This window comes from Lates calcarifer, linkage group LG16_LG22 (genome assembly GCF_001640805.2).
Source record: "Lates calcarifer isolate ASB-BC8 linkage group LG16_LG22, TLL_Latcal_v3, whole genome shotgun sequence".
In the NCBI taxonomy this organism is placed as follows: Eukaryota; Metazoa; Chordata; class Actinopteri; family Centropomidae; genus Lates; species Lates calcarifer.
In genome coordinates, this window is record NC_066848.1 from 11,368,431 (window position 1) to 11,392,097 (window position 23,667).

General features: G+C 40.7%; 1 protein-coding gene across 2 annotated transcripts in view; it reads left to right on the forward strand.

Moving 5' to 3' along the window:
* Positions 1-23,667, forward strand: part of adam12b (ADAM metallopeptidase domain 12b) — a 73,529-nt gene that overhangs the window by 5,537 nt on the left and 44,325 nt on the right. For both annotated transcript variants that reach the window (XM_018696914.2, XM_018696915.2), the window contains exons 2-3: positions 7,235-7,356; positions 9,461-9,534. In XM_018696914.2, coding sequence (XP_018552430.1) covers positions 7,235-7,356; positions 9,461-9,534 — 196 coding nt within the window. The remainder of the gene's footprint in view (positions 1-7,234; positions 7,357-9,460; positions 9,535-23,667) is intronic.

Genomic DNA, 23,667 nt, shown 5'->3' on the forward strand with positions numbered 1-23,667 from the left:
CCATGTTCACCATGTAGTTTAGCATGTTAGCATCCTAATGTGCTGACTAGCCCTGAATGCAAGGTAATGGGATTGTTGTTAGTTTTTCAAGTATTTAGTCATAAACTGTATTGGAAAAATTTACATTTTGACCAGATGGTGGCACCAGATGAAAAGTCAGAGGATCTCCAAAGTAATTGTAGTTTATCCTGAAGGGGACATGAATGTCAGTACAAAATTTCTTAGCAATCCATCCAATAGTATTTGAGACATTTCCCTCAAAATCACAAATGTCAATTTCATAATGGCAGTAAAGGAAATGAAATCACCAAAGCCAGTAGGATTCATCCTGTGAAGACAATGAGTATCCAAAAATATGACAGCCCATCCACTGGTTGCTGGAACAGGACCAAAGTAGTTGACTGACCGACTGACATTGCCATCTATATTCGCTGAACCCCGTCTCCCCCACAAATGGCTGTTAGGTGACCCAGCATGTGTGATAAGTTCCTGTTAATCCCCCAAATCCTCCAAGCTGAAATCCCCATAGCTCTGAGACATAATGCCCAAATCTGTGCGGGACAAGATGGGAATTGGCTTTTCCACTGTTGCTCCCACAGGATAGGAATGGGACACACAAGCAGATCTCACCACCCCACCCTGAGAAGTCTCCTGTTACCATTATTTCAGTGTGCGCCATTGACCTCGTAGGTTACTCTTTCAGGCCAATAATGGGCTGTTCTGTTTGGAATGGATCTGGGGGGTCCCACATCCAGGATTAACACCTTCTCAACTTCAGTGCTAATTACTCCAGTGTGTCATCACAGGGGAAAGTGAGCGATTAGGGAGTTGATAAAAGGAGGGATTGTTGAAATGAGGCAATGAGGGGGCACTTAAATTCTCAACTCCTGTGAAAGGCTTTTCGACTCTTTGTTTCTCTCTGCACCATTTTCTCTCTGTCTCTCACCCTGGTCTCACTCACTGTGAATAAGAAGCTCATAATGTTAATGTTCTTTATTGGAAGTCACATTGTATACTTTCTTTTTTATTTCTCTATCTGTTAGATTCTGCTCCAGCCCTTTCCTGCTTTCCATGTGCAGAGATGCTGCTATTGCTTAGTAGAAGTAGCTGTAGTAGAAGTTGCTGTATTCAGTCAGGAGTGTAACTTTATGTAGCCACACTACTGGCATGGCAATGGGGATGACAGTGTTCTGTTCTGTTTGTCAGTCAGTCAAACAATCATGGTCACCAGAGGATGAATCCCTCTGACTTTGATATTTCCCTAACTTTTCTTCTAATGCCACCATGAGGTTGAAAATTGTGTTTTTTAATGAAATTTCTCGATCCATTGTCAAATTTGGTACAGATATTCATGGTGTGCAGCAATCCCATGACTTTTCTTTTAGCACCACCAGCAGGTTGACATTTGTCATTTTTAGTAACCATGAGCAATTTTTACATAGATTTCCATGAAATATGGTACAGAGTTGCTAAAATGACTCAGTCTTGTTAACAATATTGTTCATTTTTGGCACCTTTCACTGCATTAAACTTTAACACTACCAATTGAATCTAGCCACTTGACTCCTACACATATGACATCTTATGGTGAAAGGAGACTCGAGAAGTATCTCCAAAATATGCAACAGTAAAACATTAAAAAGCTAAACAAAACAAAAAAGTCATAAGTGTTTAAAAAAAGCAAATAAACTTTATTCTTTCACCCAAAAAGAAGGCTATCCATGGAGTTGGGGTGAAAAATAATAGATTTATTCCCCTCTGATGTTAGAACATATTTGAAGAGGGCTTTCAGACTTTGCCTTTGAACATTCAAGTGCATGGAAGTTACAGTTCTGACCACTGTCTTGTGTTGTTGAATGTACTGTTATTTCCATCTTGTTGCTGGAGAACATGAACCAACATAGTGTAAGCTAGCCAGTTTATTATGTTGCTCAGGATGAAACGCAGAGATGAAAAATACATTTGTACATTTACTCTCTACCGAGAAAAGAAGCCTATATGTGTGTTTCATTGCAGGGCTTATTTTCCTTGAATACTTGTTTTATCAGTTGAGTCTTTTCTTCATGCAAGTCTTTCATGGGTCTAAGAAACATCATATTAAAGATGAACTACGTCAGTGGCAGTGTGTTTTTTTTCACAGTTTTTTAATAAAAATGATTAATCAGGGAATAAAATTGATGTCGGAGGAGTAGTTATACGACATTTTTACTTCCAGGAACGGCTCTGTTAAGATAGTCATGAGCTGTACTGGGTTTCAAAGCTGCCGCATTCATCATTCTCTTTGTTAAGGACTCTATTTCTGAGGGCACAGTGCAGGTGTAGCATCCAGTGCTGCATTTAGGTCAGTGGTGCTTTCATACAGGATCAGTAATTGGATGAATACAGAAATACCCACTAAGGTGTTTGCAGAGCTCCTTTGTTCCACTTTGACCTAAAAGATGAAAACATTTTAGCATCTTTAATCCTCAGATTTCTTGGGTGAGGGAGTAAAGAACCTGGGGCATCATCTTCACAAAATCACAGCACTCGATTACCGCTCTTCTTGTATTTCCCTTCCTTTTATTCCTCTCTTTTTCAGATGGTTATCCCATGTGCAACCCCTGTGACTGTGTGTGATGTGTCGAGACCCTGCTGTTTGCCTCACAACTATCCTCACCAGTTTATGAAATGCATAATTTGCAGTTATAGATATTGTTATTGGTGTGATACACCTACTAATGACCCTATTCTTACCAAATACCCTGTGTTCTATTGTGTTCTGTTGTATTCTAAGGTGCCCCTAATTTGTATTTTAGGTACTCGTGATCAGGTCAGTAAATGTAGAACAAACGAAAGAGCAAACCTGTCCACAATGATAATAACACCTGTCTCACGTCCATGCAGTGGTTTTAGCTTGGCTCAATACTTTGCTATTTTTTGATCGATATGTATGATCAATATAGTAGGCACTCCCAGAAATGGTTCTGGGTTACATCCAGATTTCCATCAAGTCCAATTGCAACAGCTGAAATCACCTCTGCTGTGTGTTGCTTGTCAGCTTTTTGGCACAAGACCTTCTTTTTTTTTTTTTTTTTAAAGACCGTCCGTTGTCCTTCATGTCCTCATGGTTCCTTCATCTTCCTTTTCTTCACTTAAAGAGGCTTTTTCAGTGAGTCACTGTTGGCAGAAATTCACCTTTTGAGGGCATTTGCAGATGCATCACAGGGGTTTGATTGGAGACTTGGGAGGCGACTTATGCAGCTGCTGTGCAGATATTGAACATTAAATCTTTGCTATTATCAAATCCATATTCAGAGTTCTTATCCTTTGATCCACTTTTATTAAAGGTTCTGTTTTCTGTGTTGAGAAATAACTGAAAAGTCATGTCCTGGGGGGCCCTGCTGTGTTTCCTCGCTTTTATATTTGACCTCAGTTGAGAGCTGTAGAGATGAGGCCTGTGTGGTTAAAGCAGCTGAGACAAAGGTTATCTATCTATTGACAGTGTGTGATAGGAGCATTTCACAATATCATAGTATGGTTTGGAACACATCAACACTATTAAATACGATCCTCGACTTGCTCTCCTGTTGTCTCCTGTGTTTCTCTGCTTTTCATCTGAGATTCTCCTCTCCATTTACTTTCAAATGTGTCAGCAGCAAAGATGAAATACTTTAGGTAATGATGAGGGATATTTTCTACAGTATTGTACAGTATTGTAATTATGACATGTTCGTGTTAGATCTGAAATGACGACCTGATTATATGGTCTTCTTACTTATGATAGTAAACTCAATGCCTTGCTGAGTTTTTTGACAATTATTTTATAGGCTAAATGATCAGTCACTCAACTGACCAGTCATCAAAACCAAACTTATATTGATAAAATAATCTCACCATAATGTTAATTTAGTTGCTGTTGTAGAGGTTTTGATCATATCATATAAGCAGATCAAGTTTTCCCAGTTGTTGTGGAACTGTGCATCATGTTTTCTCAGAACCTCAAGACTTCTCATCTTCTTCTCAAAATGTGTAGCATGAAATTATTTTTCTTTTCTTCGGAAGTACACTGCATAGTTTGTATGCTAATGTTATTTAAGGCTAATGAGATTGCAGGAGGTCTCTGAAGCACCACTGTGATGTTAACTCTCTCTTGTAGTCTGTGAACACCTTGCCTATAGACTACCACGTGTCCTTTATCCTCCCTGCTTTGACCTTGCTTACATTGTTTATTTTCCTGTTTGTCTCCAGAGAGGGACTCTGTGGTAGCACTGCTGATTGAGCAGACACAGTATTAGGTGTGAATGCAAAGCAGCATATCCTATCACTAAAACTATAGACTAAAATGTGCATATTGCTACACAGTGCATTTTTCAATATATTATTTATGCATGTATAGTTTCCTCGCTTTAATCACACTGACAATATGTACACCCATTTCCTCCAAAAAGATAAATGTAAAAAATAAACAAATAAATGTGAAAGACATTAAGAAATCTCTCTGATGTAGCAGGTAACATAAGTGTCTATGATGAGGTTGATTTTTGTCCTGAGTCCAGCGGCACCCTCTGTTTGACTGAAGTAATTGTGGCTCATTTTGTTTGTTTATATTGTAAGCTGTGTCACTTCCCTGCTGAGTAAAGTGGACATCAGGTCCCGTTTGAATTCACATTGCCTACTGGTTAATTAGTAATAAAGCTTATGCTCGGGATGGAATGCTAAAATGGCAGAAGAAAAAAAAAAATCACCCCTGTTGGATCATCAAAATGGAGTTAGCTGTAAAGGAGATCTGGTTTGTTAAGCTATTTAAAGAGAGAGTGAGGGAAAGATGTTTTTGGCTGCCAAACAGAACTTGTGTTTTTTAGATGTATGACCCGCAGCTGATTCTCCCTTGTGTCCAATATGCGGATACAACTGTGGTTGGCTTAGCAATCAAGATACTCTGCAGAAAACATATGGGATTAACCCAGTTTTAGTTTGAATTTCAAAGGTTCCCAAAGAGGGGAAAGCCCATGAGAATGATCATGAATGTCATATTTCTTTGCTGTTTGAAGGCAGTGCTTCTTTTTTTGGGGAGGGCTGCAATGACGGATGTTGCGTACAAACTTTAATCTTTATCCAAGCTAATGCTGAGGCCTTGAAAAGCACTGATACAGCATGCAGCACTCATACACTTTAATTTTCACATTAAAGGGGTCAGTATGCTTCAAACGCAGTGTTTGTTGGATTGTTGAATGGTGTATGAAAGCCCTGATTTTTTTTTTTTTTTTTTGGGGGAGGGGGGCATCCTGTCTTCACGCAGCAGGTGTGCAGAGGTGAGAAAGTAGGCAGGGTTTGAACTTCACTCTCAAACCTTCCTTTTTACTCTAACACTACTTTCATCACTTTCCATGTGAACGAACAAGTGCAACAGCACAGATGCTTTCAAGGAAAGGCTGTTGTGAAGTTCAAAATTCATTATGTCTCGCCGCCTCTACGACAGCAGGCTTTTCGCAGCGCTTTCAAGTGTGCCTTTTCAGAGCAGCCATAAACACTTTTTTGCCCTTCGGATGTGGTCGAACGACACGTCTTCTGAACCAGTTTGTATTCGAGCCTCCACCCTCCTCCCTGAATTGGTATTGTTGTTTAATTAACACAAGCTCGTTTCAGTATCTGAGAGATCTAAATGAATTGCGAGGGACACCAGTGGAAATGCTCTAGTCTTTTATTAACAAGACGTCTGCCTGACTTTCCTTTTATAGCTCCTTTTTAATGGCACTCCAGCCACAGCCTGTGGTCTCAGTCATGCTGCTCCGTCTGTCTAACGTGGTTTTCATGCACCACTAAAACTAACAAACTACCGTCGGCACATGTTCAAATACCCCATTAAATATCAGAGGCCCCTTTTATGCCCTTGTTAGCTTATTATGCACTGTGGATAAATGGAGAGTCTGGGCCATACTGAGAGCGCAGGGCAACTGCCGTCACAGGCTGTTTGAAGTTGCAAGAAATGCAGTTGTGTCATGGCTGAATTTCGTCGTTGTCTTCTTCAAAAAACATCAGACTTCTCCAGCCGAGAAGAAGAGTAAATAAAAATATGTTAGTCTGTAGTATCGCTGCTCAGTGTACTACTGAACTCTTGTTGTACCCTGCACGATCTTACACGTGCACACACAGACACAAAGACGCTTTACGTGCGACTCTCAAGGGATCAGGGAACAGGCCTGGACCTTATAAGCACAGTAAATAGAGACGCAGCACGCACCCTCAGTCGTCCTTTGGTGATAGCAGGAGTGTGAAACCTCAAACAAACTCTCCCCTCTAACGCTCCCTCCCCGCTTCATCTCCACAACTCCTCTCTGGGTTTGTAACATTTATTGGGCTTCACAGGAAGCCTGCTGGGCCTGCTACAGTACAGACATGCTCAGTAAGACTGTGGAGCATCAGGGACAGCCTCAGTTTTCAATGGGAGAAGAGCTGAGAGAGACACGGAGAACACAGAGGGAATTATGACTATGATTCCCACATTCTGCTTGAAGCCACTGATCCGGTTTATTATACTTCATCCTATGCTATATATACATCCTGTAGTGTTGGCCTCCCAGATGAGTAGTCTAATTTGCATAATTGGCTCCTAACTTTGTTAATTTCACTTTAGTAAGTGTAAGATGATATGATGATATGTTGAAGAGAGAAAGTGAAAAGGAGTAGTAAACAGAGAAAGGCAGCAGACTGCAGTGCCAGCAGTAAATGAAAGAGGGACGGATAGAAACAAAAATAAGAAGTGGAAAGGACAATTTCATCCTGCCAGTTGTTTTTTTTTTTTTTAAAGAAAAAAAAAATTCTCCATTCCTGTCTGGAGATATCGTAAAGTCTGAGTTCCTCATAAACTGCGTGAAAGCATCTATTATTGATGCTCTGTCTATGGCTGTGGTCCTATTGCAGAGGCCCTTTGGGGGACAGCACAGCTCCTCGCAGGAACAAGAGTGAGCTTTTACTCTTTCTCAGCAACACAGTGCACAGTCTTTAATAATGCTGTGCTGAGTGTCTGAGTCTTCCCCGCCTTTGTTGAAGGGTTGTTTTTTTTTATCGTCTAAACATTGTCTGCTTGAATTATTAAGGACATTACAGAGGAGTTTTGACCCATATGGCTGACCCCTTTGTCTGCATGCTAGTTTAACAAAATCTACTTTATAAGCATCTGTGATTTTCTTTGTGGCGTGATGTTAAATTTCATAATTTAAGTCAAATTAAATCTGCGCTGATGATCTTTTCACAGGAAGTATTCCAGACGAGGCTAAGCAGCGAGGGGAAGCAACCAAACCAGAACGCCGCGGGACCACCGTACCTCTGCTGCTGAGGGGCAAGGAGCTCAGACCTCTCAGCCAGCTCACGGCCGGGGTAAATACTCGCAAGGTCACTTAGCGGCACTAGCTTAATTGCTAATAACCTGGCTCAGAGCTGATGCCAGTGTGAATGCAAGAGCTCAGCCAAGTTCAGATGTCTGGCTTTTAGTTTGACATAACCACAGTAAACAGTTGCCTGCTTCCCCGCTTTCTTGATTTTCTTTTAGCAGAAAGTCCCTTCCTCAGCTCTGTTTATCCTCTCTGTTGTGGTTTCTCTCCTTGCTCGCACCCTCTCATTTCTTTTTAGTATGTCCTCTTTTTGTTTGTCGAATAAGAGCCTGCCCTCCTGGCGATACACACTGTGAAATTATTCTTGAAACCCGTCAGCCTTTCAGCGGTTGTACAACTCAGTAGTGCATAAACCTAATGCTGTGAGAAAGATTCAGAAGCTTGAAGCAGCCTCGCAACACCTTGCAAATTGTGTCATTTCTTTTCCTTTACTATAAGATATATGTTAGATTTAAAAAAATATATACTGCACACAGTCAAATCAGCCCTCTCTGGACTTTCTAGACAGGCAGGGAAAACCAGTCTGTCCAACTACAGCTGGAAAAGAAAATGTTTGAAATTCGGCATCCCCCGCCACAACTTAAAGAAACTTTTCCAGAGCAGGGAAATGCGTAGGTGTTGAAAACCCCCTGAGAAATCAAACATTTTTTCCTGGTGCAGGGAAGTCACCATCTGAGAGAGTTGTTTTTTCCAGCCTTATGCTCCTTTCTCAAAGTCAGTCAGTAGAAGAAGGGCAGTGATGTTAATTACACGAATTGTTTATCACAAACACGTCACATAGGCACGAGGGAAATTAAACTTCCTCTTTCATGGAGTAACTCTGCTCTCTGTTTCCTATACATTGGGTATGTTTACCCATCAGCTACTGCTGACATAAGCCGTTTTTGTCGAGGAAATACAATGGTTTTGCAGTAGGCTATCTATAAACCAACCCTTCCTAAATTAACTGACTGCTAGGGCAGCTGCTGATTGTCTTATCAGAGGCTGCACTGACTTGAACCTCCCTGGATGCCAGATTTATATAGCTGCCTCTTGTGCCATTATAAGGTTATCAAGCAGTCGTAAAGCATTGCCCAGTCATTACTTACAGTCTTTGCTGGACCTGTGATGTGACATTGGACTCACCGCAAGCACACACACACATACTTGCAGCCACACTTAGACACACACATGGACACACTGACTCTCAGACAAAGCTGAAGGCCGACTAGAAAAGAAAAAGTGTTGGCCCGAGGGCACCGGTCAGCAGACATAACGAATGTCACTGGGAAAAGGACACAGTACGTCTGAAATATCAACTGATGATATATAAATACCTCACTGTGCATGTGAGACAGCTTTTCTGTCAAAGAAACTTCTTGTAATATTAACATATCTGACAAATGTGTTCCAGGTTAGGTAGAAAATCCTGTCTGTATGCAGTATTTAGCTTTATGTTTGCAGATAAGACTGTCTATTGTACCAATTATTTGTAACAAAAACTGCAATTTAAAATTGTAATCCTTCTTCAAGGCCACTTTGGCGACACTCTTCCGTGGTAACAGCAAGCATGGTTTAATACAACAGTGAACTGGTGAATCTTTTCCCATACAGCCAAACACAGGTTGTTTTAATAAAGAGACACGGTTTAGCTTTTTCCATCATGTCAAAAGCAGCCATAATATAATTTCATGCTGCACACAGGATGAGTTTTTTCCCACAAATTAATTTGGTCACTTTACCAAGGAGTTGGAGGTGTGCAGCCTCTCCTCTGAGAGTCTTCGTCTGACACCTCACTGTGGTAGCTCATTCTTGTCCATGTTCTTAACTGCAAAAATGAAAATTTTCATTTCTAGAAAATAATAAGGATGGTCGATTTCAGTTGTGAAACTAGTCCAGGGTACCTACATTTGTGTCACGCACTTGGGAAGTGTAGGATGTAGAAGCTTTCTTCCTGTTCCTCTAACACTATTATGCCTTACCACATCCTGCCTTGTGTACAGCCTGTGTGTCAAAGAACGTTGAAGCTTCACACAAATGCTGATCCACAGGCAGGATGGGTGAGATCCGGGCACCACCTCAACACTCCTGTCATCTTTTTTTTGTTTCAGAGTTATCCTGCGTCACTCCAGCTGCTGGTACGTGCGGAAGGTGAAGAGCTGATCCTTTTGTTGGAGAAAAACGAGTGAGTTCACCTCTGATTCATTGTAATTCTGTTTCCATACCCATCGTGAGCACCATGACAGAGGAAACTAGATATTTATTATGTTAATCACACGCAGAGCCAATAGATAAACCCACGCTCCATGGGTGGCTGGAGTTATATATGCAAGAGGAGGAGAAGTTCTATGGGTCTGGGTTATGATATAGTGTATTCAAGGAGGGAGAAAATAATATGTCCCCTAGTGATTGGACTCTTTTATGGTTCAGTCTCTCTGAAGGGCCAAGAGATGAAAGCTGATAAAGAATAAGGCAGAGGAGAGCTCTGAGGACAGAGCTTTCTCTCTCCTCTCATCACTCCACTCCCTTCCACAATACAGAAAAATAACTGTGAACTTTGAAACGAGGGGTGGGCATCATGCAGAGTTCATAAACATGTAGATACACACATACTCACGCACAAACTGTTTCATATAGAGAGGAAAGATCGCTGTAAAGCCAAGAGAAAGCAGGCGTAAAAGCCAGGTTACACATCGGGGGTGAAATTTACAATCTCACAAGACTGATGGCACCGCTGACTCAGGTCTTGTGTTTGCCAGTGTTTTTTATTCAGAGGGAGTGGAGACACAATATTTTACCTGCTGCTTTGGGACACAGATATTGACTCTGCAATCATGGACTTGGTTGACAACTGGTCAGACCTCCCATCGGTGGTAACTCTGGGACACACACACAAATCAGACTGCTGAGATTTTCAGACTGCAGAACCTTAGTGGGAGTTTGAAAATGAAAAACAACTACTTTTGTCAAAATTTAGTAATGAATTGATTTACGTACTAATTCTCTCTTTGCATGCAACATATAAAAGCCAGTAACTGCAAATCTGAAACTACGAATAGAAAGATTTAAAGAGGCTATTACAACAAACTGACTAATATGTCAATAACTCACCACCTGTTCCTTTGTCTTATCCCCCACCCCCACCCATCCATGACTCAAGGTACCCTGCCAACCTTCATAAACACAATTCAAATTTCTTGCCAAACAAACTAAAAACTTCCCATAAATGTAATGTCACTGTCCAGAAATTACACACTCCTTAGAAAAACACTGTCCCGACTGACCCCCCTCCATTCCCCATTCTCTGTGTGACCGCTAGTGACCTCAGCATCAGCTGTGAGTCATCCGTCACCAGCCTGAGGCCCGGGAGCATGCTGCCATTCCCGTCCGGCCTGTTCCCTGTCAGGCCAGATGTGTCCTCTGATATCGCTTCACCAGTTGAGCCAACCCAGAACAGGTGGTCTCTGACCTCTACGTGTGTCTGCTTTTGTCGAGGCAGCGACCATTCTGTCTGGAGAGGAAGTAAAGATGAGGACACATGAAAGGAAAGTGCTCGGGATGTAGAGATGCCTTGAGATTTTTCTGAATAATTTACAGTAATACTTTAAATTAGGCAACACTGCTCCAATATGTACTGTATATTTTCCTGCACGTAGCTGAGATCATTTTGTTACCCAAAGCCACCCTCCTGGCCTCACTTACTGATGCATGTTGTCAGCGTGAAAATCTTCATTGAATATTCCTCATACCAGCATCTTATTTTTTCACACCACTCTCCATGTTTAATGCCGCGAGGCTGCATGTCAGGAATAGGTTTGCCTTTTAATGGAACTCAGTGGGAATGTTCAGACTTTACTGATTCTAAAAATTGCCTCGGCTCTGATAATGGACTTGGTCATTGGGTCAGTATGTGGCTGCTATGATGTATAGCTCCTTTTCAACAACAGCAATATCTCAAGTCATTGTTACAAAGGTGTTTTGAGGGGGCAGCTAGTCTTCAGACCTTAAAGTCCTTTAATTCTAGTCCAAATCACAGCATTTTTAAACAAGGATTTATAGGGAACATGCATTAAAATGTGTCAAACACATCTGTAATATAATGCTCCAAAATAGCATGTAATGGTTGAATATTTAACTCCACGTAAGCATGGTTTTGCTTTGAAGTATCCTCGCAGGTGAGGAACATATACAATGTGGAAGTTGTTTAACTTTAATGCTACTTAAGGAGAAATGTGGTGGGAAATATTGAAAGTTTAGAGGTTAAAAAAAAAAAAATGCTGAATTGAGGGAAAAAAGAACAAACAACCATTAAGTGTTGTGAAAGTGAATAGATCTGAACTCAGAGCTTGTAAGTGGTACTTCATTGTGCTGAGTTATGGCGGGTTTTCTGTGAAGGCTTTTTTTTTTTTTTTGGCTGAATCAGCTGAGCCTGTGCGGTACACTAATTTGGCACCGCTGCAGAGCACACCTGTTCCAAGGCCAGTGTGAAATGATCTCGGCCCTCACCAGTATAAACACGCTACCAGATCCAATTAATAAGCTGCTGTTTGTTAGCCGCCTGGCCCTGCCCCAGGAAAACTTGGCCACTGTGAGACAAGTACAGATCTACTGTGGAGAGAAATCAGTGGGGGTCCGCTCTTGGTGGGTGTAGGTGTGTGTGTGTATAAGAGAGTCAGTCTGTTTTTGGGGGGGGGGGGGTTTGTGTGTGTGTGTGTGTGTATACACCTTGTACATTTTGCGGTCATTGCAAAAGCACCACAACTTGGACTGAGTTTGATTTCCCCGGGTGCCAGAGGCCACCTTTTTCGTGTCCTTGCAAGCCACTGGGATCAAACTGTCTGAACAAGAATAATATAGTATAGGCAGTGAGTGGACTGCTTCTGTATTTTACAGATATTGTGTCACTTTTACAAGCTATCACACCAAGCACCATCATCATCATGTCAGCTTTGTACCCGAGCAGCTCCTTGGAAAGTGACTTAAATCTGCCTCTCTTAAACGCTGCTACTTATGAACTACTTTTTTCCACATTACAGTTTTATTCAAAATAGACATCACAACATGAGTGAAATGAAGAAAACGTTTTCCCATTACTCTGTCATGTTTTCTTTTTCCGCAAGAGCAATAGGAATGGCTGTGTCATATACAATATTTAAGGATTGACGTGTTGTACAGCGCAAACAGAGCTGGGCAGACATGCAGACTTGTGCCAGCAGCGGCTGCTTTGATGTATAGCATTGATCAATGGCACAGTTGGCCAGCTTCAAATGATTAATGGTGGTCGTATGGGACATTCCACATTAGTCTTGATTAAAGACTTCAATAGCAGTGTCTAGGGGGACCAAGGTGCTTTGTGTGTGTGTGAGAGAGAGAGAGAAAGAAGTGGCAAAGATGTACAGCTGGGCCTACTTAGTGAAGTTTTCTACTTTTAGTGTTTAGTTTCTGGTTTCTAAGGCCCAGTATTGTTTGAAATATATTGACAATATATTTTAGATACTGGATATTGGAGCCACCATCAATAGAATAACATTAGAATACAATGACATTAAAATGCTACATAATATGAGCAACTGAACTCTTGACAAAGCTTTTGATAAAAATAATTTCATGAACAGAAACACTTCATAATAGGCCTTTTTACACTCTAATATTCTTATTTTGACACTTGTGCTAGTATATTTTCTTTGAGACATACAAGATGCATTGTCCTTGTTTGTCACTACAGTCCTATTCAAGTATGCTGTTTTTATTCAAATATGGTTTTTCATCTTTTCTCCTTGAAACTCAATGAGCTGGATATGTTCATCCTCTAACTAGCTCTCAGCACAAGACCGTGCATTTCCCAGTGAGAACATTTCCTTTCATTCTTCTGTGACAGGAAAGAAAAGAGGAAAGAACCCCTTTGAAACACATGGCCACATCTAAACAACATCATTATGTTTTTGACAAGAAAAATCCCCATAGCAACATCTTCATTGTGATTTCAGTGGCAGAGAAGATGCACCCCCATTTCAATAACACAACTGACAATGCCAAGATGTCTCTCAAGGTGCACTGCCATAGAGGAGGTATATTATTACCAAGTCTGTTCACTGAGGAAGGTTTCAGGCCAGACAAAGAGAGATCCCAGGTTTCCTTTGCACTTTAATTGGATCTGTCATGAGTATGAGATAAGTTGAACTGTCTTATGTGGTTCTGTCTTTCAGCAGCACTATTTATGTGGAAAAGAACTGGCCTCTAGCTTGTTCGGCTGTCATCTCAGACGCCTAATCGGGGTTGTAAAAGGAAGTTTTATATGTGTAACTATTCAGTAATGATGGGTTTCCGTGCAGTCTAAATAAACTCGAGCTGACCTAATGACCTGCATGAGGTCAGGAACTAGATGGATGCTGGATGCCGAGCAGCAGCAAACTTCACGACCAAACGCTCTGGCAGTCAACTTCTTTTTCTGCTGCTGCCTCTCTCAGCCAGCTCTCATCAGCTCTCCCATCCCTCCCCTGTCCTCTGTTCTTGCACATATGTGATCAGGTTGTTGTGATGCTGTCCCTTGTCTTGCTGTTTCTCTGTGTACATCCAGGTTTTTCTACCCCCTCCCCATCTCTCGCTGTCTCTTTCTATCCCTTCCTCCCACGCTCTCCACACGCATGCCTGTGTTTTCACCGAGCAGCTCTTCTGTCACCATGCAACCTGAGACCCTGTCAAAGCCACCGGTGGGGAACGTTGGACCTCAGGCTGCTGTTTGGTGCCAACACATGTGAACTCGGACTTTTGGTGCCAAGTCTCTGTGTGACTTTGCTTTGGATGCCAAGGCATTTTGTTCTGCCTGTCGCAGTCAATTCACGCGTTATTACAAGGTTAAAACCCAGTCACCTACAAGCAAGGGGTTCTTGTTAGCTGTTTTGCTGCACTTTTCTTCACTGTGTTTGCCAATTATTCTGTGATTGGCTGTTATGATACAGTGTAGCAGTGAAAACTGATGTCCAGTGTTCATTATGCTGTGTTCAGACACACAGCAGCACTTGTAACCCATGGGTCAAATGGGGCTAAAAGGAAAAAAAATGCAGGGCCTCCAGCAAAAAGGCTAAACCTGGCTCACCTTTTGCTTCAGCATAATGCGACATCATCAGGCAAGGCACTGAACTGGCCAATCAAATACGTGCAAGGTGTGCCCACATTTGTGGTAGATTCATTTGTAACATGACCAGCACTTTTCCACTGTTTACTTGGCAACTGTCACAGCAGAGGATAAAATGCTGCTGTGATGACTTTCCAGAGTTGTAAAATTCTTCCTTATAGTGTCATAAAACTTTGTGCAGAGTTTTGGTGTCTGATAATCCTTGAGACTCGTGGGTCCATCACTGAAATTGTCCTTCCCGGATAATATTTGATTGTCTCAGTGGTACATGAAATAAAACCCCGCCACCATCATAATCCAAGATTTTCATAGGGGTTAACTGCAGTGGCTGTAAGTCCTTTACCTGCTGCTAGCATTTTGCCGTTTCAGGTTGAGAAACAAAATACTTTGGCAGGCAGATCTACTCCAGCCCTCCTCAAACTGTGTGCATGTGCAGTGTCAACTATCCCAAAGTACACATTTTATCTGTTTGAGTATTGATCTGATTCTGAATTTCACCTCTTTTTTTTCCCCCTGATGACATTGTAGTTGTAGTTTTGTTAAGCGTAGAGCACATAGTAATCACATTTTGCCTCCTGTCATCTTTAATTAGTTGGCTAAAGAGTTTGTGGATAATGCAGAGCGCCCTTGGGGAAAGTTGGCCTGATCTTGAAGGACAATAAGAAAAAAAAAGAGAGAAAGAGAGAGGAAGAGAGAGAGCAGTCTTAGGTGTTGCTTGGGGAAAAGATTAGAGTGGTAGTTTTTTGACCGGTGGGATCAGAGCCAAGCATCAGAGCCAAGCTCACTCTAGGTCTCTCTCATAGTCTTGGTTTTTTTCTCTTTAATTCTCTCCCTATCTTGGGTTCACTTCCTCTCTTTGCCTCCCTTGCTCCCTAAAAGTGGGATTGATTTTCCAGATTTACAGATCTCTATGGAAGATCAGTGTTAAGCCATTTTTTTTTTTTTTTTTGACCAAGCGATAGTTTAAGCTGATAGCAAATCGCATACTTTTGACCAATAATGAATGATGTTATTCACATATTTATGTGATTATGTAGCTAGAATAGGTTTATTTCAATACAGCTATCTGAACCTGAAATTGGAATGAAGCAGATAAAGTCCTAGAATTTTTAAGAATGATTTGCCAAAATTAGATGTGTTCCAGTTATTGTCGTAAACATGCTTTTAAAAAAATGGCTAAATACATTAATGCACTAATGCAGTATGTCAGCATATGGCATCATCTATTTTGTTCACTGCTACAGACCTATTTTTAGGGGCCTGCAGCAGTAGAGAGGATGGTGAGGCTGTTATCACAGCACTAAACCAATATAGCCAGGTTGTGCTTTGTGTTTCTGTGCGTCTCCTTCTGTCCATTTCTCATTCATGCGAGGGAACAGGGTAGAACATCTCCCATTTTCAGCCTCTTTTAACCTTACATATACTGTCCAGAGAGCAGGTCACCAGTCAAGGGCGCTTGTTGGTAGAACAATTAGGATCCTGTGAGCATAAGCAATTTTCTGTTTCACTTCTGAGCACTTTACAGAGAGTAAGAGCCTCCAAATGAGAGCACAGAGGTGATGCATTTGCAGACTTATTCTCTCTTAACTCCTTAAAGGCTGCAGATTTTTTTTTTTTATTATAAATTAGACTCTGTGATGTGCTCAATGTGGTGTCAGTGGAATGAACTATTACTTTGGAGTAGGAAATTTATTATCTGCGTTGCAGTTTTTGATATGGTGTAGTGGGCCTACAGATGTTGATGGTGCATAATATCCATATTTATCCCAGGCATGATTCATCTGCATCTGCATGAGAGTGTAGTACATGAATGATTACATTACTTTGCTGTACATAGAAAGATTTCTCAAGATAATAAAATGCATGTGTGAACTCTATATTATAATGCACTTTCATGCATTTGTCTATGACAGGATACCGCCATTAGTGTACAATTTGTCACCAAATAACAGCTCCTAGGCCAGGGAATCAGCCTTCAGTACACTGTATCATAATCACGTTTCACATGCAACCTTCCAAAACCCTTAGCCATAAAAGCTCGACATAAAAGCTTTAATGAGAAATCCTTTTCAACGGAGAAATTGCTTTGTGTGTGATTCACATCCTCCTCTGTATCTCAGCTCAGCGCAGAGAATGGGTCATTTGTTGGGGACCCATGAGAAATAAGGACGACTCTGCCTGAGACAGCACAGCTCAGCAGCTGTTTCGTTCTCTTGTTGGAGTTTATCTGATACAGTTAAAGCCAGCAATATCGTGCACCATTCCATCAACCCATACAGGTATTATAAGATAGAGATTTGAAGGATTATTGAAATTGCTGCTCCTGAACTAAAGCCACTGGTCTGTAGCATTTGCCATTATTGTGTATGTTCTAGATCCATTTAGATGACAGTCTGCCTGTCTAAAATCACATATGCATTTCAACTAAACACAGTTAACACATATCACCATGTATGTATAGCATACTGTATGCACAGAATGTTCTTTCAGCTCTGTGAGGTCACATTATACACAACAAACAGCCTGCATGCATCAGTTCAAAAGGTCAGGAGTGTTTACATCTATCACACACGCATGCACGCACACACACATCAGGTAGCTCTGTACACACATGCACACAAGGAGGAAGTGTGTGTTCACAATAAATCCAGATGCGCCTTGCAAAACAAGGAAGAGAGGAAGTGCATCACATGACATCACTGTGATAGAGGGGAAGTTTTTGCTGTGCTGGGTCCATGTTGAACTTGACAACACAGGGGCAGCAGCACAATTAGTCCACTGGCTGTGTGTATAAACACAGAAGCTGGTGGGAAATTTTTTCCATGCAAAAACAAAATACAGTTACATACTGTTGCTGATTTGTTTAAGAAACAAATCTGCACAGAAGCAGATAAATGTATACCGAAAGTAATAAATATGTCCTTTTGGAACAAAAACAGGACATGTACAAGAATTACATATCAATGTTTTATATTCATGATTTATTTATATGGTTAAACTCAGTCTTAATAGAAGAGCCTAGGGTCTCAGTTTTGCAGTTTTGGTAATCTTCTTAATGGTTGTGATAATATTTTACTCACCAAACTAATTGCTAAGATCCTGGGTTCCCTGCAACAAAGAACACAAGCAGGTTTTGATTTAGAGGTACTTGTTGGTAACAGGCCAGTTTCAGTACCGAGCTTTGCTGGTGCAGGTTTGCAAAATTGGACTCATGTAGGACTCTGCTCTGATTAACTTGAAAACATTTTGTTGTTTTACCACCCGTATCCTTTCCAATAATTGACATCTCCCGCTCAATACCCAGAAGCCACAATGACTCACGTTACACTGCATCAGCATGGGTGACAGATCACTCACCCTGATCCTTATGTTAAAGTACTACATCAGTACCAAGTGGAAGTTTCCATCTCCACCATGTTTGCAAGGTAATGGGGTGGAGAATGACAGATTGTATGCTATTATCTTATTGGAGAATCAGCGCAGCATCCATGAAAATGTAAAGAGTGGGTTTAATGACGTGAGACGTTTTTTAAGAGGAGGGGAAGAACGCTTCATGGGGCCTGGGACTGGAGAGCTGATGGTGTGGGATGTGTGCAGTCAGTAGAGCGGCGACGTGTTATATTATAGCAATTGTCTTACGCGGCACAAGTGCGTCTCACAGTTCAAAGTTTTAAGTTGTCTGTCTGTCAGCTTTTAGGATTTCAGAAAGGGGCAAATGCGTGGATGGCATGGATGGGTGTGAATGAGGGAGAGCAGGGTATGATTCATATTGATACGCACCAGTTATTTCATGTTTTTAGTAAGAGGACAGAAGTTGCAGAGGAAGACATGAAGTAAAAGAGGAGTGAAGAAAAATGAAAGACAAAAACATCTTTAATATTTTTTTCGGCTCAGCTCTTAATTGCATATTTCCCCTGAAGACAAAAAAATGTGGCTGAACAATGAGGCTGCCTAGGGGAGCCACCATAGATTAATTGGACAGATAGGAACCCTCTGACATTAACATTTATGCATTTGTTTACTCTTTTTCAATGAATAATAATAGACCACCTCCCTTAAAGATCCCTAGTCACTCATTAGTTCCGGTGTGTAGCTTGTTATGGATGGGAATATTGAAGCAGCCAGCAAAAGCAAAAGCAAAAAAAAAAAAACAGTTCATCGCAGTACAGGGCAGGCATACAAAAACTATTTCCAGAGGTTGTTTAGAATACTTCTCTCTCACAAACTTTTAATGAAGATGTGATGCTGCTGCACACACTAGTTATCCATACATCATCTTCAGTATGCAGAGGAACATTAGAGGAGGTTAAATGGCCTTTTGTGTTGTTCTGTGTTTTGTGTTTGTCTTGCTTGTAAGTGATCAACCTTGACAAATTGCGCGAAACACAGATAACTGTATGATAGTTTTCGGTTTGTTCTTTGAAATTAAGATTTCTTTACACCGTTTTTAAATGACTTCAATGAAAACACTGACGTTACAGATATTTTTTCTCACATCACTCCACTATTTTAGGTATAAATCTCACATAAAACTGTTAGATGAGTATTTCAGGATTGACTCTAGCAGAAAAATTTAACTACTTTTTAGGAAACATTGGTAATCGGCTATTTATTGATGTCAGTATGCTGCGAGCTTTGATTTCATTCAGAGCATTTTGAAACAGTAATGCTTCCTTGCCATCACTTCTTGTAGTAGATGACCCACATTAGCTCTAGATCATCTTCAGATTGTTTTATTTTTTTCCAGAAAGTAGTAATAATATAATATGAAGGACTAAACCTACATGGAAATAATATGGAAAGATCAGTGGAACTTCTCAAAGCAGATTGAATTTTTTCTTGAAGCCAAGAGGGGGTTTGACGGTGTATTTGGACTCTTTCTCAGTCATTAGTGATTGAAGATAAAATTTAGCATAAGAATTCCTCAAACTTGTAACTGTTTGCATCAGTTACCACAACAAATTGACAAGGCGGGTATTCAGTGCTTTGCTATCAACTGCATATTTTTCTAACAGCTACCATACAAAGAGTTTATGGTTCACTTGCTTGTTAGTGGTGATGTTGCTTCCAGGCATTTTAAGTTTGTAATATCATCATCCAGTATTCTGCCCTCCTTTGCTAGTGTATTAAGAATTCATACACTCCTTTAGCCACACATTTCACAATGGTCTAATGTTTAGCTGTGAAAGCTTAGAGCATTAATTATAACAAACAGCCTCAGTGGTGCAATATGTGAAGAGGATACAAACGCCAGCAGCTAATTTTGCACAAGATGGAGCGGTTAAAGTCTCTCTTATAGCAGCTGACCGTACCCAGAGAGAAGTTAGACAATTGGACTGGATTCATGTACACGGTTCACTCTTACTGTGCTGTATATGAGCGCATTTTTCCCTCCCACTGATTTGACAGACTATTCCCTTTAAAGGGTGCAGAGGGAATATGACATCATGCTCTTTGTACAGTTATGAGGAAAAATATGTTTAGTGTGGGAATCGTTTTATGGTGTTAAATATTCCGGGCGTTTAGGCCAGCAGCTATGAAGCAGTTCATTCTTTAACAGCTCTGCTATACCTCACTGCTGTTGCTGTGGTGGTTGTCGTTTAGTTCACAACTGAGGGAAATAATATGAGTAAAAGTTGCAATGTTTCACACCCAAACAGACGTGTGCTTTCATTAGAATCATAAAAAAGGTTAGGGGCTTGACACCATAGCGTTTTTAATCTTTGTTTTGCACCTGCAGCCTTGCATTTTTACCCAAATTCTGTTATTCATTCTTAAGACTTTCTGTGCTAGTAAAAGGCAATTCCAGTAAAAAGCAATGGGTGGTAAAAAGACAAAATATCTGGAAGCATAAAAGATAAGGTTACTATTGCCACACTATAAAAGAAAATAAAACTCTTTGGAGATGTAAGAAGATATGCCAGAGGGAGAAGGCATTTCCAGCTCTTGAGACTCTGACACACTAGAAAAATTGATGCAGAATCCCACACTGTGGATACTTACATTTATCTTAAGGCATTTAGCTTACACAGTAACACAGTCACCTTTCACTCAAGTGCTGTAAAGTGATCAGGAGAGTGGTACAATCCAATATAGGTACCTGCAGTACATCAATGTTATCAAAATGTCTCCTTTTAGATGGGTGCTTTCTATTTCCCAACAGTCTGACCACCAGTCTCCTATCCCCCAAGGAGAAAAATCACATGACCCCACTGTCACTTACTATCATTGCTTCTTATTACTTTCTGTCAACGCTTATATATTATCTTTCATGGGGCCTACATTCTTCATTGGTAACAAGTCAAGCAGGCATGAAGGTAATCATATGGTCAGTGATGTAGCTCAAAGAGGAAAATGTCATTTGAATACATTATCAGAAATACAGTGTGTATTTCCCCATGAATGCCTCCCCTGACTGTATCACTGTTCCATGATTCATCATTCACCTCTGCTTTCTAGTGTAGGGAGCCTTGTTTCTCCCTCTGCGGTTTGTTTTACTGATGTGATGACTTCATTTGCCTTGGGCACCATATCGCACACAGAATCCATGAAGCCTTAGGTGAAGGACGCAGACAGAGAATGCTGTTTGAAAGAGTTTACTCTCTTGGTGATTGCATGGCAAGAGGTTTTCATTTGGATCTGAACTGTACGTCAACAATAAAGGGGACACAACACTCCTACTCGTTACTGTAGCTGGTGAGTTTTGAAGACTCATAGACTGAGTCATTGGTACATTGGTATCTGCAGGGCTTTTCTGTGTCTTTAATCTCTAAAAACAACTTGGTAGAAATGGGTATTTACTGTCTCAGGATTTGGTTTTCTTTCTTTCTTTTCCCTATGATCAGAGCGTTATTTTAGGAAAATGTCATCATCTGGACCTTTGTGAACTCACTGCAGTATGATTTAGAAGTGAACAAGCTGCTTTCTCTGTGACTTTAAACTAAGCAAACAGGGACCTTAACTCATTAAGGAGCTATCTTTGCTTTGGTCAGTCAATATTTAAATAGGCTTGGCCCATCAGCTTGCTTGTTTGATATTGGTCTGCTGCCTGTTAGAGCGTTTATATTGGAAAATTTTACTTTGCTCTCTCATTTATGTGACTTTTTAGCCAGGACTCAGACGCCTGGTCAGTTGGTCAGTCTGCCAATGTGGTCCAAACCAAAGAATCTTTATAAGTATGGTGTGGATTGCCATGAAACATTCTTGAGCCCCAGAAGATGTATCATTGTGAGTTTGGTGATCCCCTGACATCTTATCAGGTGCCATAAGCTGACTTTTAATATTTTTCCAGTTTGCAGGGAAATATCTCCCTGCTTGCTTAATGGTATAGCACAGAATTTGGTACAACAATTCATTGTTCCCAGATGATGAATCCATCTGACTTTTCAGTCGACAGTTTGTGTTTAATGGTAAAAGTTAGCATGTTAACCAGCTCAATTAAGTAACAGCTGCTTTCATTGTGGTTTTATCTGCTGTTTTTGGATTCATTGATTAGGAAATGAAATTATAAAAAAATGCTCTCACAACTTCAGGGACCTTAACATGATGTCTTCAAATGTCTTGCTTTGTTCAACCAAAAGTTCAAATGTCCAAAGATATTTAGTTTACAATGATATGTGACAAAGAAAAGTGTCTGGAAGCGTCTATTTGAGTGTCTGGAATTATTGAAATAGTTGACATTGTGACATTGTCATCATTATTTTTGCTTGAAAAATGACCAAAATGATAAATGGATTATCAAAATCAACCAATCAACTAATAGTTTTAACTCTTATTAACTTAGATGTGTTAGCATGTAGCTCAAAGTCTCTCTGTGCTTAAGTACCTGCAGAACTTTGTGAGCACTGCATTCTGACATTAGCATTTCCCTGAATGTTGTGTCACAGAGCTGCTAGCATAACTTGACACCTTAAATGTCACTGAGAGAACTTAGTTGAATACAGGGACAAAAAATATATGGTAGAGCCTGCTACCATACTGATAATGTAGTTTAAGAGTTCCAATTGAACTGCTGTATTTTTTACAAGCTACAGTAATGTGCCTGTTACCAAGAGAAATACAAATGTACATGGGTAATCTTTTACAAGGCAAGAGGAGTAGAGTGAAGGAAAGCACTCCTTTAATTCTGGTGTTCAGAGGATTTTTCATTTTTGCTCCCTCCACTCCTCCCACCCTCATCTCTGTCTCTCCCTGGTTTTCTCTGGCTTTGCTGGCTTTGTACATTCCAGCGCACTCGCCACAGCCAAGCCTAAGCTGAAGGGACACTGAGCTGTATGTAAATCAATTTGGAACGCAGCCGCATGAGGAAATAGAATTAGACTTGTCAACCACACCTCTTTAGTTCCTCCTCTCTTCTTCATCCATCTCTCCTTCTGTAGTAGTCTGCTCTTTTTCGAGTTAGACATACAGTACCATAAGTAGAAGCTATAGGAAGGCTTAGGGTTAGGCTTGTGGGGGTGAGGGGATTAAAAGAAATCACTGAAGTTAGCAGTCTTCAAAGGAAGCAGAGAGACTGCAAGAGGAGCCACATTTTTCTCAAATGGTTTCATGCTCAAGGGGCTTTGTGTAATGGTGAATTATTACATGAGGCATGGAGTCACATAAATGTAAATGAGTCTCAGTGCTTTAAATTTGCACAGAACATTGTACTCTCTGGATGCCTGAAAAAAGGATGATATTAAAAACAGTGATTCATGTGAACAGCATGTGACACTTGTGTGACAGGTTTCGGCCACATCGATTATGCTGTCATAGCAAGTCTGTGGCCGCTGTGTTTGATTTGAATAAAACTCATCAAAACAGCAACAGCAACAGTTCTATCTGCCATAAAAGATGGAGGGATTCTGTACGGTCTGCTATAAGGTCTGCTGTGTCCTTGTGTGTATAGTCCCTGCATTGTGCTAGTAATATCTCCAACTGACATTCATTGATTGTTGTGTAGGATATAGACCGACTGTATGGCAGTAATCCATTTATGTGGCGAAATGGAAAGAACACCGGAACATATGGTCACTCGAGATGTCAGGGGTCAGAGGTTGAAAGTTCGGCAAAAAAAATCAGCTATTGCCGTCAATACGAGGAGTGTTCTTGGAAAAGATGTGTGGGTGTGTTTTGATTTAGATCTACTTGAATGCCTTTTCTTAATACTCCTCCACTCATGTTAGCACGTTAGTGTTGACAACA